Source organism: Pseudochaenichthys georgianus, chromosome 6, assembly GCF_902827115.2.
Source record: "Pseudochaenichthys georgianus chromosome 6, fPseGeo1.2, whole genome shotgun sequence".
NCBI lineage: Eukaryota > Metazoa > Chordata > Actinopteri > Perciformes > Channichthyidae > Pseudochaenichthys > Pseudochaenichthys georgianus.
The window spans coordinates 10787694-10805048 of NC_047508.1; the positions used below are offsets into that span (position 1 = coordinate 10787694).

The 17355-nt window shown below is 40.7% G+C and overlaps 1 protein-coding gene across 1 annotated transcript in view; it reads right to left on the reverse strand.

The window, feature by feature from the left end:
• The window catches only part of hydin (HYDIN axonemal central pair apparatus protein), a 151912-nt gene that overhangs the window by 53541 nt on the left and 81016 nt on the right, over positions 1-17355 (reverse strand). Inside the window, 21 exon segments of the mRNA XM_034085765.2 lie at positions 113-214; positions 1201-1304; positions 1411-1498; positions 1590-1746; positions 2055-2196; positions 2316-2499; positions 2686-2760; positions 2991-3130; positions 3846-4019; positions 4908-5078; positions 5162-5299; positions 5542-5671; positions 6609-6848; positions 6936-7058; positions 7905-7985; positions 9809-9922; positions 10044-10171; positions 11126-11262; positions 11763-11890; positions 15347-15468; positions 16038-16212. Of these exon segments, the coding sequence (XP_033941656.1) occupies positions 113-214; positions 1201-1304; positions 1411-1498; positions 1590-1746; positions 2055-2196; positions 2316-2499; positions 2686-2760; positions 2991-3130; positions 3846-4019; positions 4908-5078; positions 5162-5299; positions 5542-5671; positions 6609-6848; positions 6936-7058; positions 7905-7985; positions 9809-9922; positions 10044-10171; positions 11126-11262; positions 11763-11890; positions 15347-15468; positions 16038-16212 (2853 nt within the window).

Here is a 17355-nt window from a genome sequence, read left to right on the forward strand (position 1 = left end):
ATGGAATAGAATATTGGAATACTAACCGATTGGCAAACAGTGTATGTGAGTGTGTGGAATCTGGTTGAGACGTACAGGATACAGTTAATCACTGAAGGTGGTGTATACTGACCTCCTTTCCACCAGGCACTTTATTATCTCGCTCTCCCACCTTTTTATTTTTCTTCGACTCTTTTTCTTCTTTCAGCCTCTTCATCTCTGCAGTGTCCGCACTCTGAGATCCAATCACAAACATACAGTAGGCCTACTTAATATGAAATGTCATTAGACTATAAATACAGATATCAGAGAGAGAACAAAATACATGTTCAAGGTAAGCCTCCCAGCTCTTATTATCCTGCACTGAACAGATAACCTAACATTAGGGATGTGTATCGTTAAGGTTTAAACGGTACTACTGCTTCTATCGATAACGCTTATCGATCCGGTCTTTTAACGGTACTCTTATCGGTTCTTTTGAACAAAAAAAAAGGTAAATTAACTAAACAAATTGTAAATAATGTGAACTTACAGAACTGTAAAAAACAAACAAAAAACAAGTATTTACTGCAAAAATACAGTGGTACAGAGCAGACAGGTGGGGCAGACAGGGACGCTGCAACGGTTCTTCTGGAGGAAGATTGAGGTATACAATAAACATAACACACCTGACGTGGAAACGTTACTCGTGGATGGGGCTACAGAGCCACTAGAAAGACAGTCGGAAACGGTGCATTCCTCCGTCTGAATGTGGTGCACTTACATGCTAAACTCTTATTGCACCTTTGGCAACGAGCATTGTCCACATCGAGACACGTAACATTTAACCACACTTCGGAGCGCTTTCTCTCCGCCATCTCCGCCGTGTGTGTGTGTGTGTTGCTGCACGTAGCAGACACACACAGGCAGGAGAGAGAGATCTCTCGTCTGGATTGGAAAGATCGAAAATGCATCATAGGTGCATTTTGTAGTCTTATTGCATATTACAAACGCAGTTGGCGACACTAAAACTGCAATATAATATTTATGTAGCAATAATACATATGACATATATTTTTTAAATGTCTCCAGTACCGATAAAAAGACCGATAACGTTGGAGCTTAACGTTACCACAGTCTTTAATGATTCCGCCACGGGCCCCTTTAGTACCGGGGCTCGGTACCCATCCCTAGCTGGAATAGGATGCAGTGTGGGTTGAATGTACTGAGAAGGAAACCTACCTTCTCTCTGTCCATCTTGTCTGCGGGTTGGGGAGACTCTGTGTTTAATGCTTTGGTTTCTTCTGTCTGCTTTTGTAAATCCTCCGCCTCTTTGCTTTGATACACTGTAGTACAGAAAAGGACCATATTTCAGCGATACCAGATTGCAGATATTGAACAATGAAAGTATCTAGCATGAAACAAAAAGGGATTCTGTGCAGTGGCTTTCACCTTCATTCAGATGATCTCTGGCATCAACCAGGGATTCTTTTGAGTTGTTACTGGGAGACATTGTGTTCCCATTCAACCCATCTGTTGACTGGAGAGGAAATAAAACAAATAATTCAAGCGATCGGCGATTGGTATTTCATATTCTGTGAGGAGTGATTATATTGAACATGTATACAGACCTGCTTTCCTTCCAGCAGGCTCTTCTTCCTCGACGTTTCTTTAACATCCTTCTTTCCACCCTTTTTGCTCTTCTTCTTCAACTCTTCGTCTCTCAACCTTTTCATCTCCTCCTGTTGCCTCTGTTCTTCCTCCTCCTTCAGCATATGATCCAGCTCCCTTACACACAGGCACACAAAGACACGTTTATGGTGTGATTATGACTATTTAGTCAAAGCTGCGTCTAAAACGGGTCCTTAACAGTTAGATCATTGTGAGCTAGACTCTAGAGGGGGCATGGAAGCTGGAGGAGATTCTTAAGATGAAGAGACGAGTCTTGAGATCTTATTTCCTGCAATATTTCAAAACTTCATGAAAATATCATATTGCTTTTTGTCGAGGGGGCCCGTGCCATGACATGTTCCAGCTCTGATTACTTAAACACGTTATGACTGCACCGGTCTCTGTGTTGGGCTGTCTTCCAGTACCTGACTTTCTGCTGTCTGCGGTTCTCTGTGTGCTGCCGGACAATTTGCTCCTTGTCTTCCTCTGGCAGAGCATCATACTCCTCCTCATCCAGCTCCTGCAGCCACTGCTCCTTCCTGTCAGATGTCTCTTTCTGCAGAGCCTCTGAAGGACACACACAGACACTTCCACATATATTCTATATTGCCACAAACCGTTCTAAATAGAACATAATTACACAATAACTCTCTGTTCTCCGCAAAATAATTTGGGACTTTTCTTACCCTCAGTTTCTCTCTGTGCTCTCACCCGGGCCTGCAGGGCAGTGTAGGAGTCTGCCAGGTTGACTGCGTAGATGTGTTTGCGGTTATTGAGAGCCTTCAGAACAGCCTGCAGCGTGTTGGCTGCTGACTGAGTGTATACAGACTCCAGGCCGTCCATTACGATGCCACGGTGACAGTCGCTCAGCTGTTATCACCACAGCAATGACAATGAGAAGAACAAGAGAACAAACATGAGATTACACAAGGCACATACAAATAAAACCCTGCCTGTTGTAGGTATAACACACAATACATACCTGATATGTTCAGAAATAGCTGTGAGCTATTTTGTATGTGTTTAAGTATCATGTTTTAAAAACAGTCAACTTACCTGAAATCTTTCTGCAAGGATATCAACCAGTAGCTGTTCAGGCAGGAGATTGCAGAGTGTGGTCACATCTCCCCCCTGAAGCAACACCACACAGATATTTCATTGAATTACATTTAAACAAAGTATTTACAATGGTATACAGTATAATACTTTTGTACCTGAACTTAAAATAGCTTAGTTTAATTCCCTCAATTTACAGAGGAAAACATTTTCACACTTATTTTAAAAGGACCAAACCAGGACTACATGAGTTAAAGGTAACATAAGTGACACTAGAACAAAGCAGAGCATTGGAGAACATGTACCAGACAAAGGGCAAAGTGGGTGTTTTCAGTCTCCTGAGGAGCCTTGGAGTCATGTTGACTGCAGCTGTCCTCGCTGTTTTCCACAGTATCAAGTGCAGCTGGAGCTGCCTGTGGATCTGGGACAGAGGCTAGAAGGTGTGCTGCAGACAGAAGCAAAGGCAGATGGAAATATTTAGTTTCACTGTTATTTGGCAATCGAGACAGAAGGCTATGCTCTTCTGCAGAAGTGTCCTGTGTGACTATCAAGGATTTGTAATGATTACAAGCACAATGCTGATAAGTCTTTGACTGAGCCATCGTGTGAAGCGCTTTGTGATTCAACGCTTTGTTTAAGGACATTGGCAGTATGGAAACATTGGCTGCCATCGGAAGCCACTTATCTATAATAGGAATAATTAATAACTACATTTGTAGATCTTGTACATAAAATGCTCTTCCAAGCAGTTTATAAAGATGTGGGGGCCTTTTTTTGACTATACAAACAAAAATGCATTCCCGTAAATCGTGTACTTAGATCCCATTTTCTTGTTTACATTTGTTATTAATTTATTTGTATTTAGACGTAAAGGATGATGTGTTTATGTTTTTAATGTGAAGTATGACAAAGCTGACTGTTTCTGTTATTTTCTCCAAAGCGCTTATCATTGCTGTCAATGAACAGAGTTCATATCAACAAAAACACTAACAAAGAAATAGATAAGTAAATAAAAACAAACAGCAGCTACAAGTGTTTTACATTGTAAACTTGAAATACCTGCCTGAACTAACTCGAGACTACTGAAATGTCATAAAACAAATACATAATGATCAAAAAGGTATTGGTTTTTCACTGCCTGCACAATCTACTCTTCTTACCAGCCTCCTCTGCCTTCTTCTCAGCATACTCTTCAACAGCTTGATCGTGGAGTCGTCTTGCGGTCAGGCTAACAGGAGAGGTGCCGTTCAGGAGCATCGCTGTCACCACGGCATCAACACTCAGGCTCGCCCCTCCGTAGTGACGGGCCAGAGCAGCCACGGTGCTGCCCCGACCTGAAGAAGGGAAACGGGACACACATCACTTTAAATATAAGATGTACAGAGCATAGACAGCACGGTGTATATGGCAAATATTTGTGTTTATTGAGTATGGTGAATAATAATTTGCTTTTCTAAGATGACACAACCTACCTGCAAAGCTGTAACACTTAACGATCCCTCTGTCGTGTATTGTGACATTTGGTAAAGTGAGGGTAACGATTGACCCCCACTAAATTAAACAACTTCTCCATATTTGCGGTAGACTCATATTAACGGGAGCTAAGGTAGTTCCTTGTCACATGACAAGCGGTACTAGCTGCTGTGTTCCAAAAGCTGGAATAGTTTTAACTTTGGGTTCCGCTGTCGCTGCCAGAAAAATAGCCGTTTGGGAGCGACGGCGTCTCTCTCGCATTTAAAAACGCACCTTCTGCGCATTGACATTGAACAATAGGAATAATGAGCACGCCCCTTAAAACATTTAACTAAAGTATGCAGATTCTGCTTATTAGGTGTCATTTTACCTGATTTGCATTACAGTGCCTACCATTGGCGGTTCTAGAGTGGGGCAAACGGGGGCCAGTGCCCCTGTAACACTTGAAGCTTGGATCGTCTGTGGCCCCCCCCCTCTGAATGTCTATGAACATTTCACCATTTGCAATAGTGTTTCAGCAAAGACTGTGCTTTAACTTGAGCCAAAGTTAACATCATTTTCAGTTTTTTACAATGTAATTTAATAATATTTTAACTAAGTAACTGACCAAACAAACAAATACAAATTATAGTATTTTATGTTGTTTGCACAGTGACTTTAAACTGAACTAAAATGTGTTAAAACCCTAAAATTGGCACGGACACTCCGCCACTGGTATCTACTGTTAAATAATGGCTGAATTGCTTTACCTATCAGTGGGGCTCCATATACAACAATAGCAATGCCTCTGCGGTTGCGTGCAGCCAGACCCTCAGGTGACAGATCGACACACATGTGGCGGGCGATTGCTCTGGAGACGGGGGTCATCTCCAACTGCTCCAATCTCCCACTGCATCCCTCTTTGGTCATCTCTGAAACAACTGAAATCACACAGAAATAACGGTGAATTACGAAGAGAAGGTCATATACTTTCAAGTTCTGCTTATAAACAGGTTGTACTCACGTAACTCAGCTGGTTTCATAGGTACAGTTTGGATTTCATCCAATTTGCTCTCTGCTGTATGAGCATCGTTTTGTCTCAATGCCTTTTTATTCTCGTGTGTGTCATCCATCTCAGCTTCTTTTTCATCTTCATTAGGCTCTGCAACACACAGGTCGTTTAGATTAAAACAGGTATGTAAACAGTCTTTGAATCAGTAGGTTTCCTGCTGAAAAGTGCTAAATCCTACGTAACTAGGTATCCTACATACTGTAAGGGTGAAGTGTCCAGTATTACTCCAATCATTTGTTTCTGTGTTGTGTTTTATCATTATGTTCCTGAGTACTTTGGTGACAGATAGACAACAATGTCAGTGCTTAATAAACGTGGGTGCCTGAAGCTACCGTCATCTTTCAGCTGGGAGCAGTACTCCTTGTAGTAGTCGAGCAGTTCTGAGGTCAGACTTTCTCCAGGCGCTCGGAGAGGCAGCAGTAACATGTTGTTCTCATCATAACCCTGCATCAGATGCAGGATCTACATGGAATTAGGGAGGAGGGGAGAGGGATGGGAATTTGGACAGGAAAAGACACAAAGGAACAGACAAATTGAATGTTATGAGGGGCCAGGTGAGGACACAAGGAAAAGAGAGGGCATCTCAAGGGGGGACGTGCTAAGTTTGTTTGATACAAGCTAAGATGAACTTTCAGTGACATGTGTTAAGTATTCTTGGAGCTAAATCCTATCTACAGTACAGAGTGGTGCAGTGATGATGTATGTTGTAGGCCAACCCGGAAGTTAGCATCGCAAGGGCTCCCTCAACAAAAAGCCATGGGATCTTTCCACTGGATTTGAGTATATTGCTGAAAAAAAGACATCAGGCAAAAAAACTGGTCATGATACGTGCATGCTCAGCAGGATAATCTCCGCGTATTGGCTTTTGTAAATGCAATTGGCATTGGTAATAAGTTAGCGTTGGCTATAAAGTAACAAAATCAAGGTCGCATGACTTCAAGTCAAGACCGCTAAGCTAAAGACGCTAATGTTCAGATTGATGATGTTTAGTAGTGTCATTACGGTATTTAATAAAGCTTATTTCAGGTATCTAAACAAATACACTTTCAAAAAAACATTGACTTCATGATAAAGGAAACGGAAATGGTAAAATGCTAACTAATTTGCAAGTTGTATTACCCATTCCTGAGCCACTCTATTAACATATAACCAATATAATAGATTGAAGTGTCATATTAGTGATCCATTATGAAGGTCTTACAGTAGGTCACACCAGGCAGAAAGAGAGTTGGGCCGAATGGATGGTGGTATACAATGTGTAAACACTTGTCTTTGCTTGTATTGTTTGTTTTCTGATTTCTGATCAAAATGTTCTTCACAAAATGTTTTAAAAGTAAGAATTGGTTATGGTCACTTTTCTCTTTTTCTTATCCATTCCATTCTAACAGAGGAGAGCTACCTTTTCTTCCTCGAGGTACTGCGTGTCGAACTCCAGGGAGTAGAACTCGATGGGGAAGGAGCAGGGGTTTCTCACTGTAACCTCTGCTTCGACCTCAGTGTTGAGAGACAGGCAGGGCCCCAACTCCAGCTCCGACTGGGAGAACTCCAGCCGTGGCTCCTCACCTTGCCCCTGAACTCTGATGAACACCTGCTCGGAGCTCTCAGCCACATGGACCACGAGCTGCCTGTTGTAGGCCAGCTGCAAAGACACGGACAGTAGGTCATCAGTCATGTAATGTCATGATACTCTGATATGTATCGTGGCTGAATCCGTTAAGCTCCTTACCCCATCAGCAGGGCTGAACTTTATCTGGACGTTGACTCGATCACCAGGGGACAGCAGGCCAGAACTGGGGATCGCCTTGAACACCTCTTGAGGAGGTTGATGCTCCTGAGAGATCTTTTTACGCTGAGCAAGAATCAGAATCAGGAACAGGTTTATTGCTAAGCAGGTTAACCCATAGAAGGAATTGTCCTTGGTGGATAGGGTGCATACATAAACACAGTCAAAGAAGATACATTGTAAGAAATAAAACTATTAACGGTAAGCCGTGAAGAAATAAGAGATAGCTTTGTGTACATTGTACAGAACGTGGAGGGTTGGCTAGGACTTCACTTAACTCAAATGAACAAGATTTGTTTGCATTGTGTGCATTCATGGAATGGAATGTAATAAAGAAACTGATAGGGTGAGGCACGTTTCACACAATTGCAACTATTTCTCAGTACTATCTCAGTAAGATGGTAGTTTAGTTTTCCTAAATATAAAGATGTTAGATGCCATAAGGAACTGGAAAAAATAAGGAAATAATTGGAATGATGTTGCGATTGTGATATGATTTACAACAACAGATTTACAATTTATTATTTTGGCGTCATTACTGGAATCATCTTTAAGAAGAATGTTTAAATGATCATGGTGTGATTTTATTTAAGAGGATCCCTACTCAAACAAATATGTTTAGTTAAGCCTGTAGAATTAGATTTGTAGGATATCAAAAAAAGATATGGCTTCACAATACTACAATTTGTAAATATGTATTTTAACACATATTTGGCCCCCTGCAGGCTGGATATTGCACATTTCAATTAGAAAAGTTGATGAATTGTCTTAGCCCTAGATACCATGTACAGTAGTAGTAGTAGTAGTAGTAGTAGTAGTAGTAGTAGTAGTAGTAGTATTTACCTGAAAATGAAAATACAAAACAAGTTGTAAAGGTTTATTGAATTTTCCATAAATGGACAAATGTGGTACCTTTTTGAGAGGCGTCCCCTCCTCAGCTATGGTCCAGCAGCAGGGCATGGACTCGTGATTAAACAGCTGTATTGTCTTCATCTGATGAGGAGGACAATAACAAGAAACTCAGCACAGCGTATGTTTTCAGACAGAACTGATATGCAGGTAATACATGGCCTTCATGTTGCTTGAGCAAAAACAAAGTATCTTAGTTTTTAGTCTTTTTCTAATGTCTCTTGAAAGGAAAATCGCTCTGAAGTCATTAGAGAACGCAAATATCTGTGTAAAAAAACCACCATAAAATGTAAGGTTTCAAAAAACGTAATCATTTTTAATACAATGTCAGAATATAAAACCATATACATTCCAGTTTGTTTATATCATTAAAATGAGGGGGGAAAAACACAACACTTAATTGCTTTCTGTAAACAAAATGCTTTTTTTTCACAGTCTGGGATATGTCAGCGATAAGCATTGATTTTGATGCATATTTCGTTTTTGTGCAGGAAAAAACATGTATCCCAGCATGCACTACCAGTAGATTAGACAGGTGTGATATCCTCGTCCCTGGCATCAGTAAAACATGTCTCTCTCGCCTCCAGCCCTTCTAAAGGATTGTTGCTAGGATTGTAACTCAAACCAGGAGATACGACCGTATTACACCGAGCCTGGCCTCCTTGCAATGGCTACCTGTTTCTATTAGTATCAATTTAAAATGGTATTGTTACTTACAACGCCCAGAGAGGCCTTGCTCCGAGCTATTTCTTAAACCTTTATTGCCTTAAGTCCCGGGCAGGACACCGAGACTTTTCTGTCTGGCTCCTGGTCTTTGGAACGACCTGCCTGAGGAGATCAGGGCTGCAAACTCTGAAAATCCACTTGTTTAAGAATACTGTATAAATTAAGTTAATATTATTATTATTAGATAAATAGATTGAAAGCCTGATGTAACATAATGCATGATTGTATTATGTTATGTTCATGGGATAAAGGTTTTTCAATTAGGATATGTTTGTAATATAGGGTCTAGTGTAGTTTTTAAACGATGTGTACCCATTTCGCCGCCCATTTGAAGCACTTCAATGCTTGAGCTTTATAACAGAATTGCTCAAATATGATAACCTTGACCTGATCAGACCACAAGATTGCCCCCCTGTGGGGCAGTAGAGAAACGTGTCATTATGCCAGTTATTTGTGTACCATGCAAACACTCAGCAGTGTTCAGCACCTGTGCATCCTATATAGGGGAATTGGAACCGGGACACATTCCATCTTTGGAGGTTGGCGTCTATTGCAACTGCAGAAGTCATACATAGTTATCAGCTTTAACCTGCACCTGTCAGCTGATTTGTATAAACAACCAAAGATAAATCCCCTTACAACCAAAAGCTCTCCACTGAGGCAGAGGAGCATTCTTTTACAACATTGAAGTTAATTGATGACATCTGTCCTGCGTTAGTGCCTACACCTGTCTGCAATTTAAAAATGTTTAATATTTAGAGGCCCACCTCAAGTTTACAAATGGGTTAGTACAGAACCTTAAGATCCACAGACCCAAAGACAACTATACAATTATCCAAACAGAAGGTAGATAGCTAATGTTATGCTAATTGAATGCTAATAAGGCGTTGGCTTATCATGCACAATTCATCTACCTTTACTATGTATGTATACTGCGATATTTCATGTTTTGAATTATATTGCCTGTGTAGTGGTTAGTGTAACTTCTCAGCAGTCAGCAGGTCGCTGCCATTCAACACATGTGGAATGTATTGCTGATGTTACGTTCGTTATGTTCATTGGTTTATGGATTGGCTGTTACAGCAAACAACACACTAGTGCTAATCGATGCGTATGCTGCTATCCTCCATGTTTATATCACAAAGTACTATCAAATGGGCAGTACAAGTAGTCTGTATTACCTGACACATGTTACACTGCATGGTGTCAAACTGCAGTGTATCCGTGGAAACAGTGATAGTCGGCACAGTGACCATTGCAGACAGACGCACCTGCACCGCTGGGCCTCTTGTGACCTGTGAAACCAAACAAAGCCATCTGAGAAGAAAGATGATGGTGCTGCTGATAAACCACTTTTCAGAAATGGCACAGCAATAATGACGTGATTTGTGTACGTCTGTTTATGCCCAGGTGTACCTGTATTGCCATGACAACTTGTGTGTGTCCCGTCTTCAGGTTGGATCCTTGGGGGTCAAATGTGACTGCTAAAGTCTGTGTCTCTCCGCAGGGCAGCGTTTTCACTCTTTTCAGTGCGGTGCTGAATCCTTTGAAGAAGCAACATTTGAGGAATTACTTTAGAGAAATTCAAAAACAAAAAAGCCAATTGAAAACACAATGATTTAAAACAGAAAACAGGCACACTATAGAGTTGTGCAGTGATGGCTTCTTTGTGTAGGCCGCCCCGAAAGCATAAACAAAGGGTTCTTTCCACAAAAAGTTAAGGCAATTTTCCAATTAACTTTTGAAAATTGCCAAGAAATGAGCTTTGAGGTGAAATGAATTTGCCAGGGGGTAAATAAAATGTGATGCTAACAACAAACAACATTTCAGATTTCAGAAGTCTCATTTAGTCTCTTACTGGAGCAACATTCAGGACTGGGGTATTTACTGAAGCATTTGATTCAAATCTCTTGAGTTGACCTCAGTCCTAGTTTCAGGCATCGTACCAAAAACAATTTCATAAAACAGCTGACTTTAAGATAAGGGAACCAGAAGTGTTCAAATGCTAACTCACCACTCCAATGCCCTTTGAGGCATTTTATTTAGTTTCATCAATTATTCATTACATTTTATTCTACTATCACTTCAAGACAGGAGATATTCCGCTCATCTCAGAAAATAAGATTAGATGGTACTTTATTGATTTGTAATTGTTTGTGTTACAGCAGCATAACATTTACCCACACAGGACTTCTTAATCCTTTTATTATTTTATTTTGTTGGCTGTCTTTGTTCTGCTGTGCTCGAATGCGTCCTCTTCCTTCCCTTCCTGTGATGTTATGGTTTTACTCACTTTATTCTGTCTCCCCCCCCTCCCATCTCCTTCACTTCCTTGTTTTCTATTGTTTTTGTACTGGTAGCCTATTTATCTCAATACTCGCACACTTCTTCTCACGGTTTGCTTGCTCCATTTTTCTTTTGAATCCTGAGTTATGTCATCAAAAAGACACAAGGCTGAAGCACTCAAAGTGCCACAGCCTGTTATTGTGCTACAGTACCTGAGCCAGCTAGAGGTTTTTCATTGACTTGGAAGGACACAGCCACTGCTCCAGTATTGGTCACAGTCACAGTGCGACTGAGGACTTGGCCGAGAATGACATAACCAAAATCCAAAACATACTCTGGAAGAGGAAACCTGGGCAATGGAAAAAGGAAGAAGTGAAGACGTAAGAAACGCGATACAATCTTTATTTTTACTTTACTTAAGTAATGAATGCAGGAATTGTACTTGTTACAGAGTAATTATACACCGTGGTATCACTACTTTTACTTAGGTAAAGGATCTGAGTAATAACTGCCCATGCACTCTGTGACATTCATCACGTTGCACAAGCATCAGATGTAAAACAAAACATGCCCAGTGAGATATCGCTCATTAACCCAAACTCTATCAAATTCTACAACACAGTTCTTGGTTCAATCCAGTGAGTAGACCATCTGTGTGTGTGTGTGTGTGTGTGTGTGTGTGTGTGTGTGTGTGTGTGTGTGTGTGTGTGTGTGTGTGGTGTGTGTGTGTGTGTGTGTGTGTGTGTGTGTGTGTGTGTGTGTGTGTGTGTGTGTGTGTGTGTGTGTGTGTGTGTGGTGTGTGTGTGTGTGTGTGTGTGTGTGTGTGTGTGTGTGTGTGTGTGAACTTACTGACTAAGTTTGTGCCACTTTCTGGAGGAGCCTTGTGAGTCTCTGCGCTCCTGCAGGCTTCCGGTCACAGCGAGAGCATTCTGTTTGACCAGCGCTCTCTCAATCTCCATGTGAAGCAGCTCTTCGTACTGGAGGCAGCGGACAAAGGAGAGAAAAGCGAGGGGGGGAGAGAGAGAGAAGGAGGGGTACATAAACACTCAAAAGCTACAGACGAGTATTGAAGGCTTATATAAGCCTTAAACAGCCCAGTCTCATCAGAGAGAACAATAACTCAAGGTTCCTCCAAATCTGTTTCCCTGAGACAGAGCCCATTTTAAATCTCACACAGAGAACAGAATCAAATCTGGATGCTATTCAATTTCTACTGGAATAAATTAACAATTTGAATATCCCTTGTCGTGATTCCAAGCTAAATAGAGTGGTGCAGGAATGCGTCCTATAACTGGGACATTTGTAAGCAATTAACCCCTTCCAGTGTCCTCATCTCTGCACTGATGTAGCAGCGCTTCCATTCCATTTCCTTTCCACAATGAATGAATATATATGTTGAGCATGAACGTTGATTACAATGGCCTTCAGGACATCTGTAGGAAACACACTACATGTGATAAGGGCAACTTATTGTAATGAATAGATCCCAATGAATCGTCCCATATTGATTAAGTACAAATGGAGCATTATCTTATAAGGGATTTACAAAGGTTATTTTGGATATCTCTCTTTACCACTCCATGAATCAGTCAAAATCTATACAAAAAAGAATAAAATGTTAAATAAATGAGGGCCTGAATTGTATACTGTATGAACAAACCCCTCATTAAAACATATAGAATATAAATAGGAATGAATGAAACTTAGAAATGGTTATTTCTTGTTTGGAATATGATGATATGTTTGGGGAGATGAAGGCTATAAAGTACAGATATGTATTGTAAAACGTCATACATTTTAACTTAGGGGTAACCCCCAGTTGATCACTTGCACTAAGTAAAGTGTTTTTTGTGATACACTTTATTTTAGTTGATGTTGAATATGCAGATAAGAGCGTTAACTTATTCGGTGAATTTCAATCCATGAGTAGACACTGATTGGATAAGCTTCAAATCAGCTCTCTATTGTTATGCAACGGTTCTTGTTTACTCCCCAGGAAATCAATACACAGATAAGAAGCAGGTAAGGCTTTTCAGAATATTAATCACAGCAGTGATGTAGTGGCACTGCCGTGCCCACATGGATACATTTGGAGCATGTATGTTTACTACAATGACATGAATAGCCTTTTATGGGAAAACACTACAGGTCATTACTGAAAAAGATTCAAGTAATAGATCATGAAACCTCCCAAAATAATAATGTATTGTGTGTCGACAGGTATTCTTTTTAAATACAAGTTAGCCTACACGTTATGCTTAAATCACAATGAGGCATTACCTTTAAGTGTGTGCTTCTTTGCATACATTTCCAACACAGAAATGAGAACAATGGGGTCTGAATATGAATATTTTAAATCACTCCTAGAATTAGGAAAGAGCTTTAACAAAGGCATAGATCTACAGGAGGATTAGCGCTTCCAAACATAAGACACTACTATTGGGCAGCAAATATCCACAAAGTAATTCTATGGACTAAGGAACCAACATTGAGTTGGTGTGAGCTTGAAGCCAAATCCTGTCCTAATACCTCACTCTTGGCTTTGCCTACATCTACATCACCCAGCCGGCCGACTCAATATTCCAATAACCAGATTGTTGTTTCCACCCTAACAATTTGGTCCCAATTCAGAAAGGCTCATGGACTCTGTGGATCCTCTATACGTAGTCCCATTCGCAACAACCATCTCTTCCTCCCCCCTCACACTGATGGGGCCTTCTCTACGTGGCAGAGAGTAGGTCTTATCAGAGTAAGGGACCTTTACATTCGCAATGTGTTCGGTAGCTTTAGCCAACTCTCTGACACATGTTGCCTTCCAGACACTCATCTATTTCGCTACTTCCAGGTCCGAAACTGGGTTAAACTAAACAACCCTTCCTTCCCCAATATCCCTCCGGATTCAATAATTGACTCAATTCTGGACTCTAACAATCGAAAAAGGTCTGATTTCAAGAATTTACAATTCCGTCTCCCACCTCACAGAAACATCTCTTGGTAAAATCAAACAACATTGGGAAGAGGAACTAGTCCAAGCCATAGGTGATGAGGTCTGGGATGGCGCATTAGCGAGAGTGAACAATAGTACGTCCTGTGCCAGGCTTAATCTTATACAACTAAAAGTTGTCCACCGTATCTATTACACCAACTCTAAACTCTCCAAAATATACCCACATGTTACGGACACCTGTAACAGATGCCACATGTCACCAGCAAACATGACTCATATGTTTTGGTCTTGTCCTCGCCTACAAGGATACTGGACAAGCATTTTCAATCACCTTACTGAGGCCGTGGACGTGGTATTGGCACCATGCAGAAACTGCCATTTTTGGAGTACTACCTAGCCACCGAACGTTGAAGAGGAAAACTAAAGACAGTAGCCTTTGCATCTATCTTAGCACGTAGAAGAATACTCCTAGAATGGAAATCTTCTATACCACCTAAAGCATCTCAATGGCTTCAAGATCTAATGTTGTACCTGAACTTGGAGAAGATTAAATATAACCTGTGGGTTTGTTTTTGTTATATTCATTTTTATTTATTTGTTCTGTCTTTGTATACATGTATGTATGTAGGTACGTGTATGTATGTGCATGTGTGTGGGTATGTACACACACGTATGTGTATGTGTATATGTGGGTATACATACAGTATGTGAGTATATGGAAGTATTACTGTTACTATTCTTTATTCCCTTATCTATACATATTCTTTTAATATTATCTTCTCCATTACTTTACTTTTACCTATACATGTACAGTATCTATTTTATTTAGTTAGTTATTTAATTTACTAGCTAGGACCGGGAGGGGGGGAAAGGGGAAAAATAAATAAAAATATTGACTGTATAAATGTAAACTCATTGTGCCTGACTCAATAAAAAGAATATAATTGAATATGGCCTTAAATCACTCCATAATTAACAGTCCCTACATCATTGAGAAAATACAGTGATTAGAAGCATTTTGCCAATGGATTCACGAAAGAAAGGATATATCACGAACAGGCCTTTGGAATTTCGATGTATACAAAAACGGAAATTGGATGATGTAATTGCTACTAAAGTGGGTATTTCTGGTATGAGAAAACTGTCTTTTTTTTGTATTTGTTATTCAAATTCATTTTCAAATACATTTTGCAAGACAGTACACTACGGCTGAATAGGGTGAATACATATTAACTTCATCTTACTCCAGGAGAGGATTTCTCTTGTATTATTTTCTGAAATATTATGTTTAAATATGCTAATGATGCATTATCTAATTACACATGTTGGTAAATTAAGGAGAAATTAGATTGCTTTTACTCTCTCTAGAATCCCTAATTTCTCTTGTACTACAACAAGACATTGAAACATTACACACTACATGAAGTGTGCTTACTAGTAACCTTCATTGCATAAAATGCACAACATGTGTATCTTAGTCACTGACTGTGGGGGTGCAGTTGGCCTCGGTCGGTGCTCCTCCACCAGCGGTCAAAAGCTCCTCTTTGACTCTGTCGGCCTCCACCGCTGCTCCGGCCTGCTGCACCACATCCTGGTAGCACTCCTCTGCTGCAAGGGAAGCACAGCACCACAACAATTACACCAGGTATACGTCTCAATATGTGTTGGTATGGAGACATGCTATTCAGGAATACTGGAGGAGCCACAGTGGCTTCACCTGACACCATCATTTCATTTGGGCAATTATAATATACAGTTAAGCACAATACATCCGTAAGTCTACAGAGTGGTGCAGCGATGAGGTATCTTTGTAGGCCGACCAGGAAGTACTACCTCAACCAAAAGCTATGGGGGTTTTCAATGTGATTTTGGAGTATTGAAAACATAAGATCTGTGGCAAACACACATTTATGACACTTGAATGTTTTGCTCAGCAGGATAATCTCCACATATTAACACCACTTCTAAACTGAACTAACTCATTTCCATGTTTTAGGATTCCTTCCTGCACTACTCTATCGCAGGTACAGTCTAGCTTTTTTAATTAACTTTTTTTGTTAATAACATTTTTAATTTAGTTATAGATTTTGAAAACAGTTGTTTAAATATACATCTTGTTGGCTAGTTACGAAGAGATATGATCATGTCTGTGTGTATGAGGTCATGTTCATGCATACACAGGTCTCTTGGAAGATTCAGTGTGATCCTTGGGAACACGCCCTCTCCGGTCAGCCTGATGTCCTGCGGCGGGAGGAAGGCCACCTGCAGCTGGAGCCGCTTGTCAAACACCTCGGGGACACCAGGGAGGTACAGCACACGCAGACATTGCTCTACACCGGCATCGACGTAACCCTGTAGCACCAAAACACACATGCAGGGAATAGTACAAATGAAAAATAAGCCTTTTATGTAATAAATGCATTTCTTATTGTTGAAATGAAGCTCAGCGCAAGTTTAATCAAGCAGACTGCCTACATTATTTATTCTCTATCTCATTTCCCCAGCTGTCTCTAATAGGCGTATCAAAGGCGTCCACTCTTTTGATTAAAGAGGACATACTGTACAGTATTATGGTAATTCCCAAGTTCATATTTGTATTTTGTGCCTCTACTGTGACATCTTTAATGTACAAAAATCTCTTTATTTCCCTCATACTGCCTGTGCTGCAGCACCTCTTTTCATCCTCTGTCTGAAACCAGAGCCCAGTCTGCTCTGATTGGTTACCTGGCCGGATCTGCTGTGATTGGTTAACTGCTTGGAGATGTGTCGGAAATGTCCCGCCAACAAACAATGTGTGCGTATAATTATTTTACGGAAGTAAACAAAGGAGTCCAATGGAGGCGTTTCAGACAGGGGGGGTGGGCCTTTGGGATTGTAGCCTTTGCAGACCATTTACATGCACTAAGACATATCTAACATACTACAGGTAAGGGAGAACCCCGAAAGCATTCTAGGGTTTCTTTGAACAATTACATTTTTGCAACGATCTCTGACAGCCAATCATCCTACTGTATACCAGGGGTCGGCAACCCGCGGCCCACGGGCCGCATGCGGCCCTTTTAGCCCTCTGCTCTGGCTCCCTTGAGCTTAGACAAAAATAAGAAGGAAATAAAATAAAAGTATTTGTAGGACTATTTATATTTTGTTGCATGGTTGAAAATGTTTCGTATGTTGTATTTTGAGGTGATACTGTGACACATAAATAAAAAACAAAACGGTTTTAATTAGGTCAACTAAAATATGCGTCACATCCTGCTCCGGTCCCGCGCGAGCGCCTTTTCTTGGAGGTGAATGACCCCCGGCTCGATGAGCGAACTGTGGATAAATCAAAGAAAAGTACCGGAGGAACACAGGATTTAATTCTGCGTGGACAGAGTTATCTGCTTTCACAGCAAACATGCTGGTTTACCGGTATGTCTGATATGTAGAGAGAAGTTGTCAACGGTGGTGCAGCCTTTACGTATCGAGGAACAACAAGGGAGAGGAAGCCAGCTG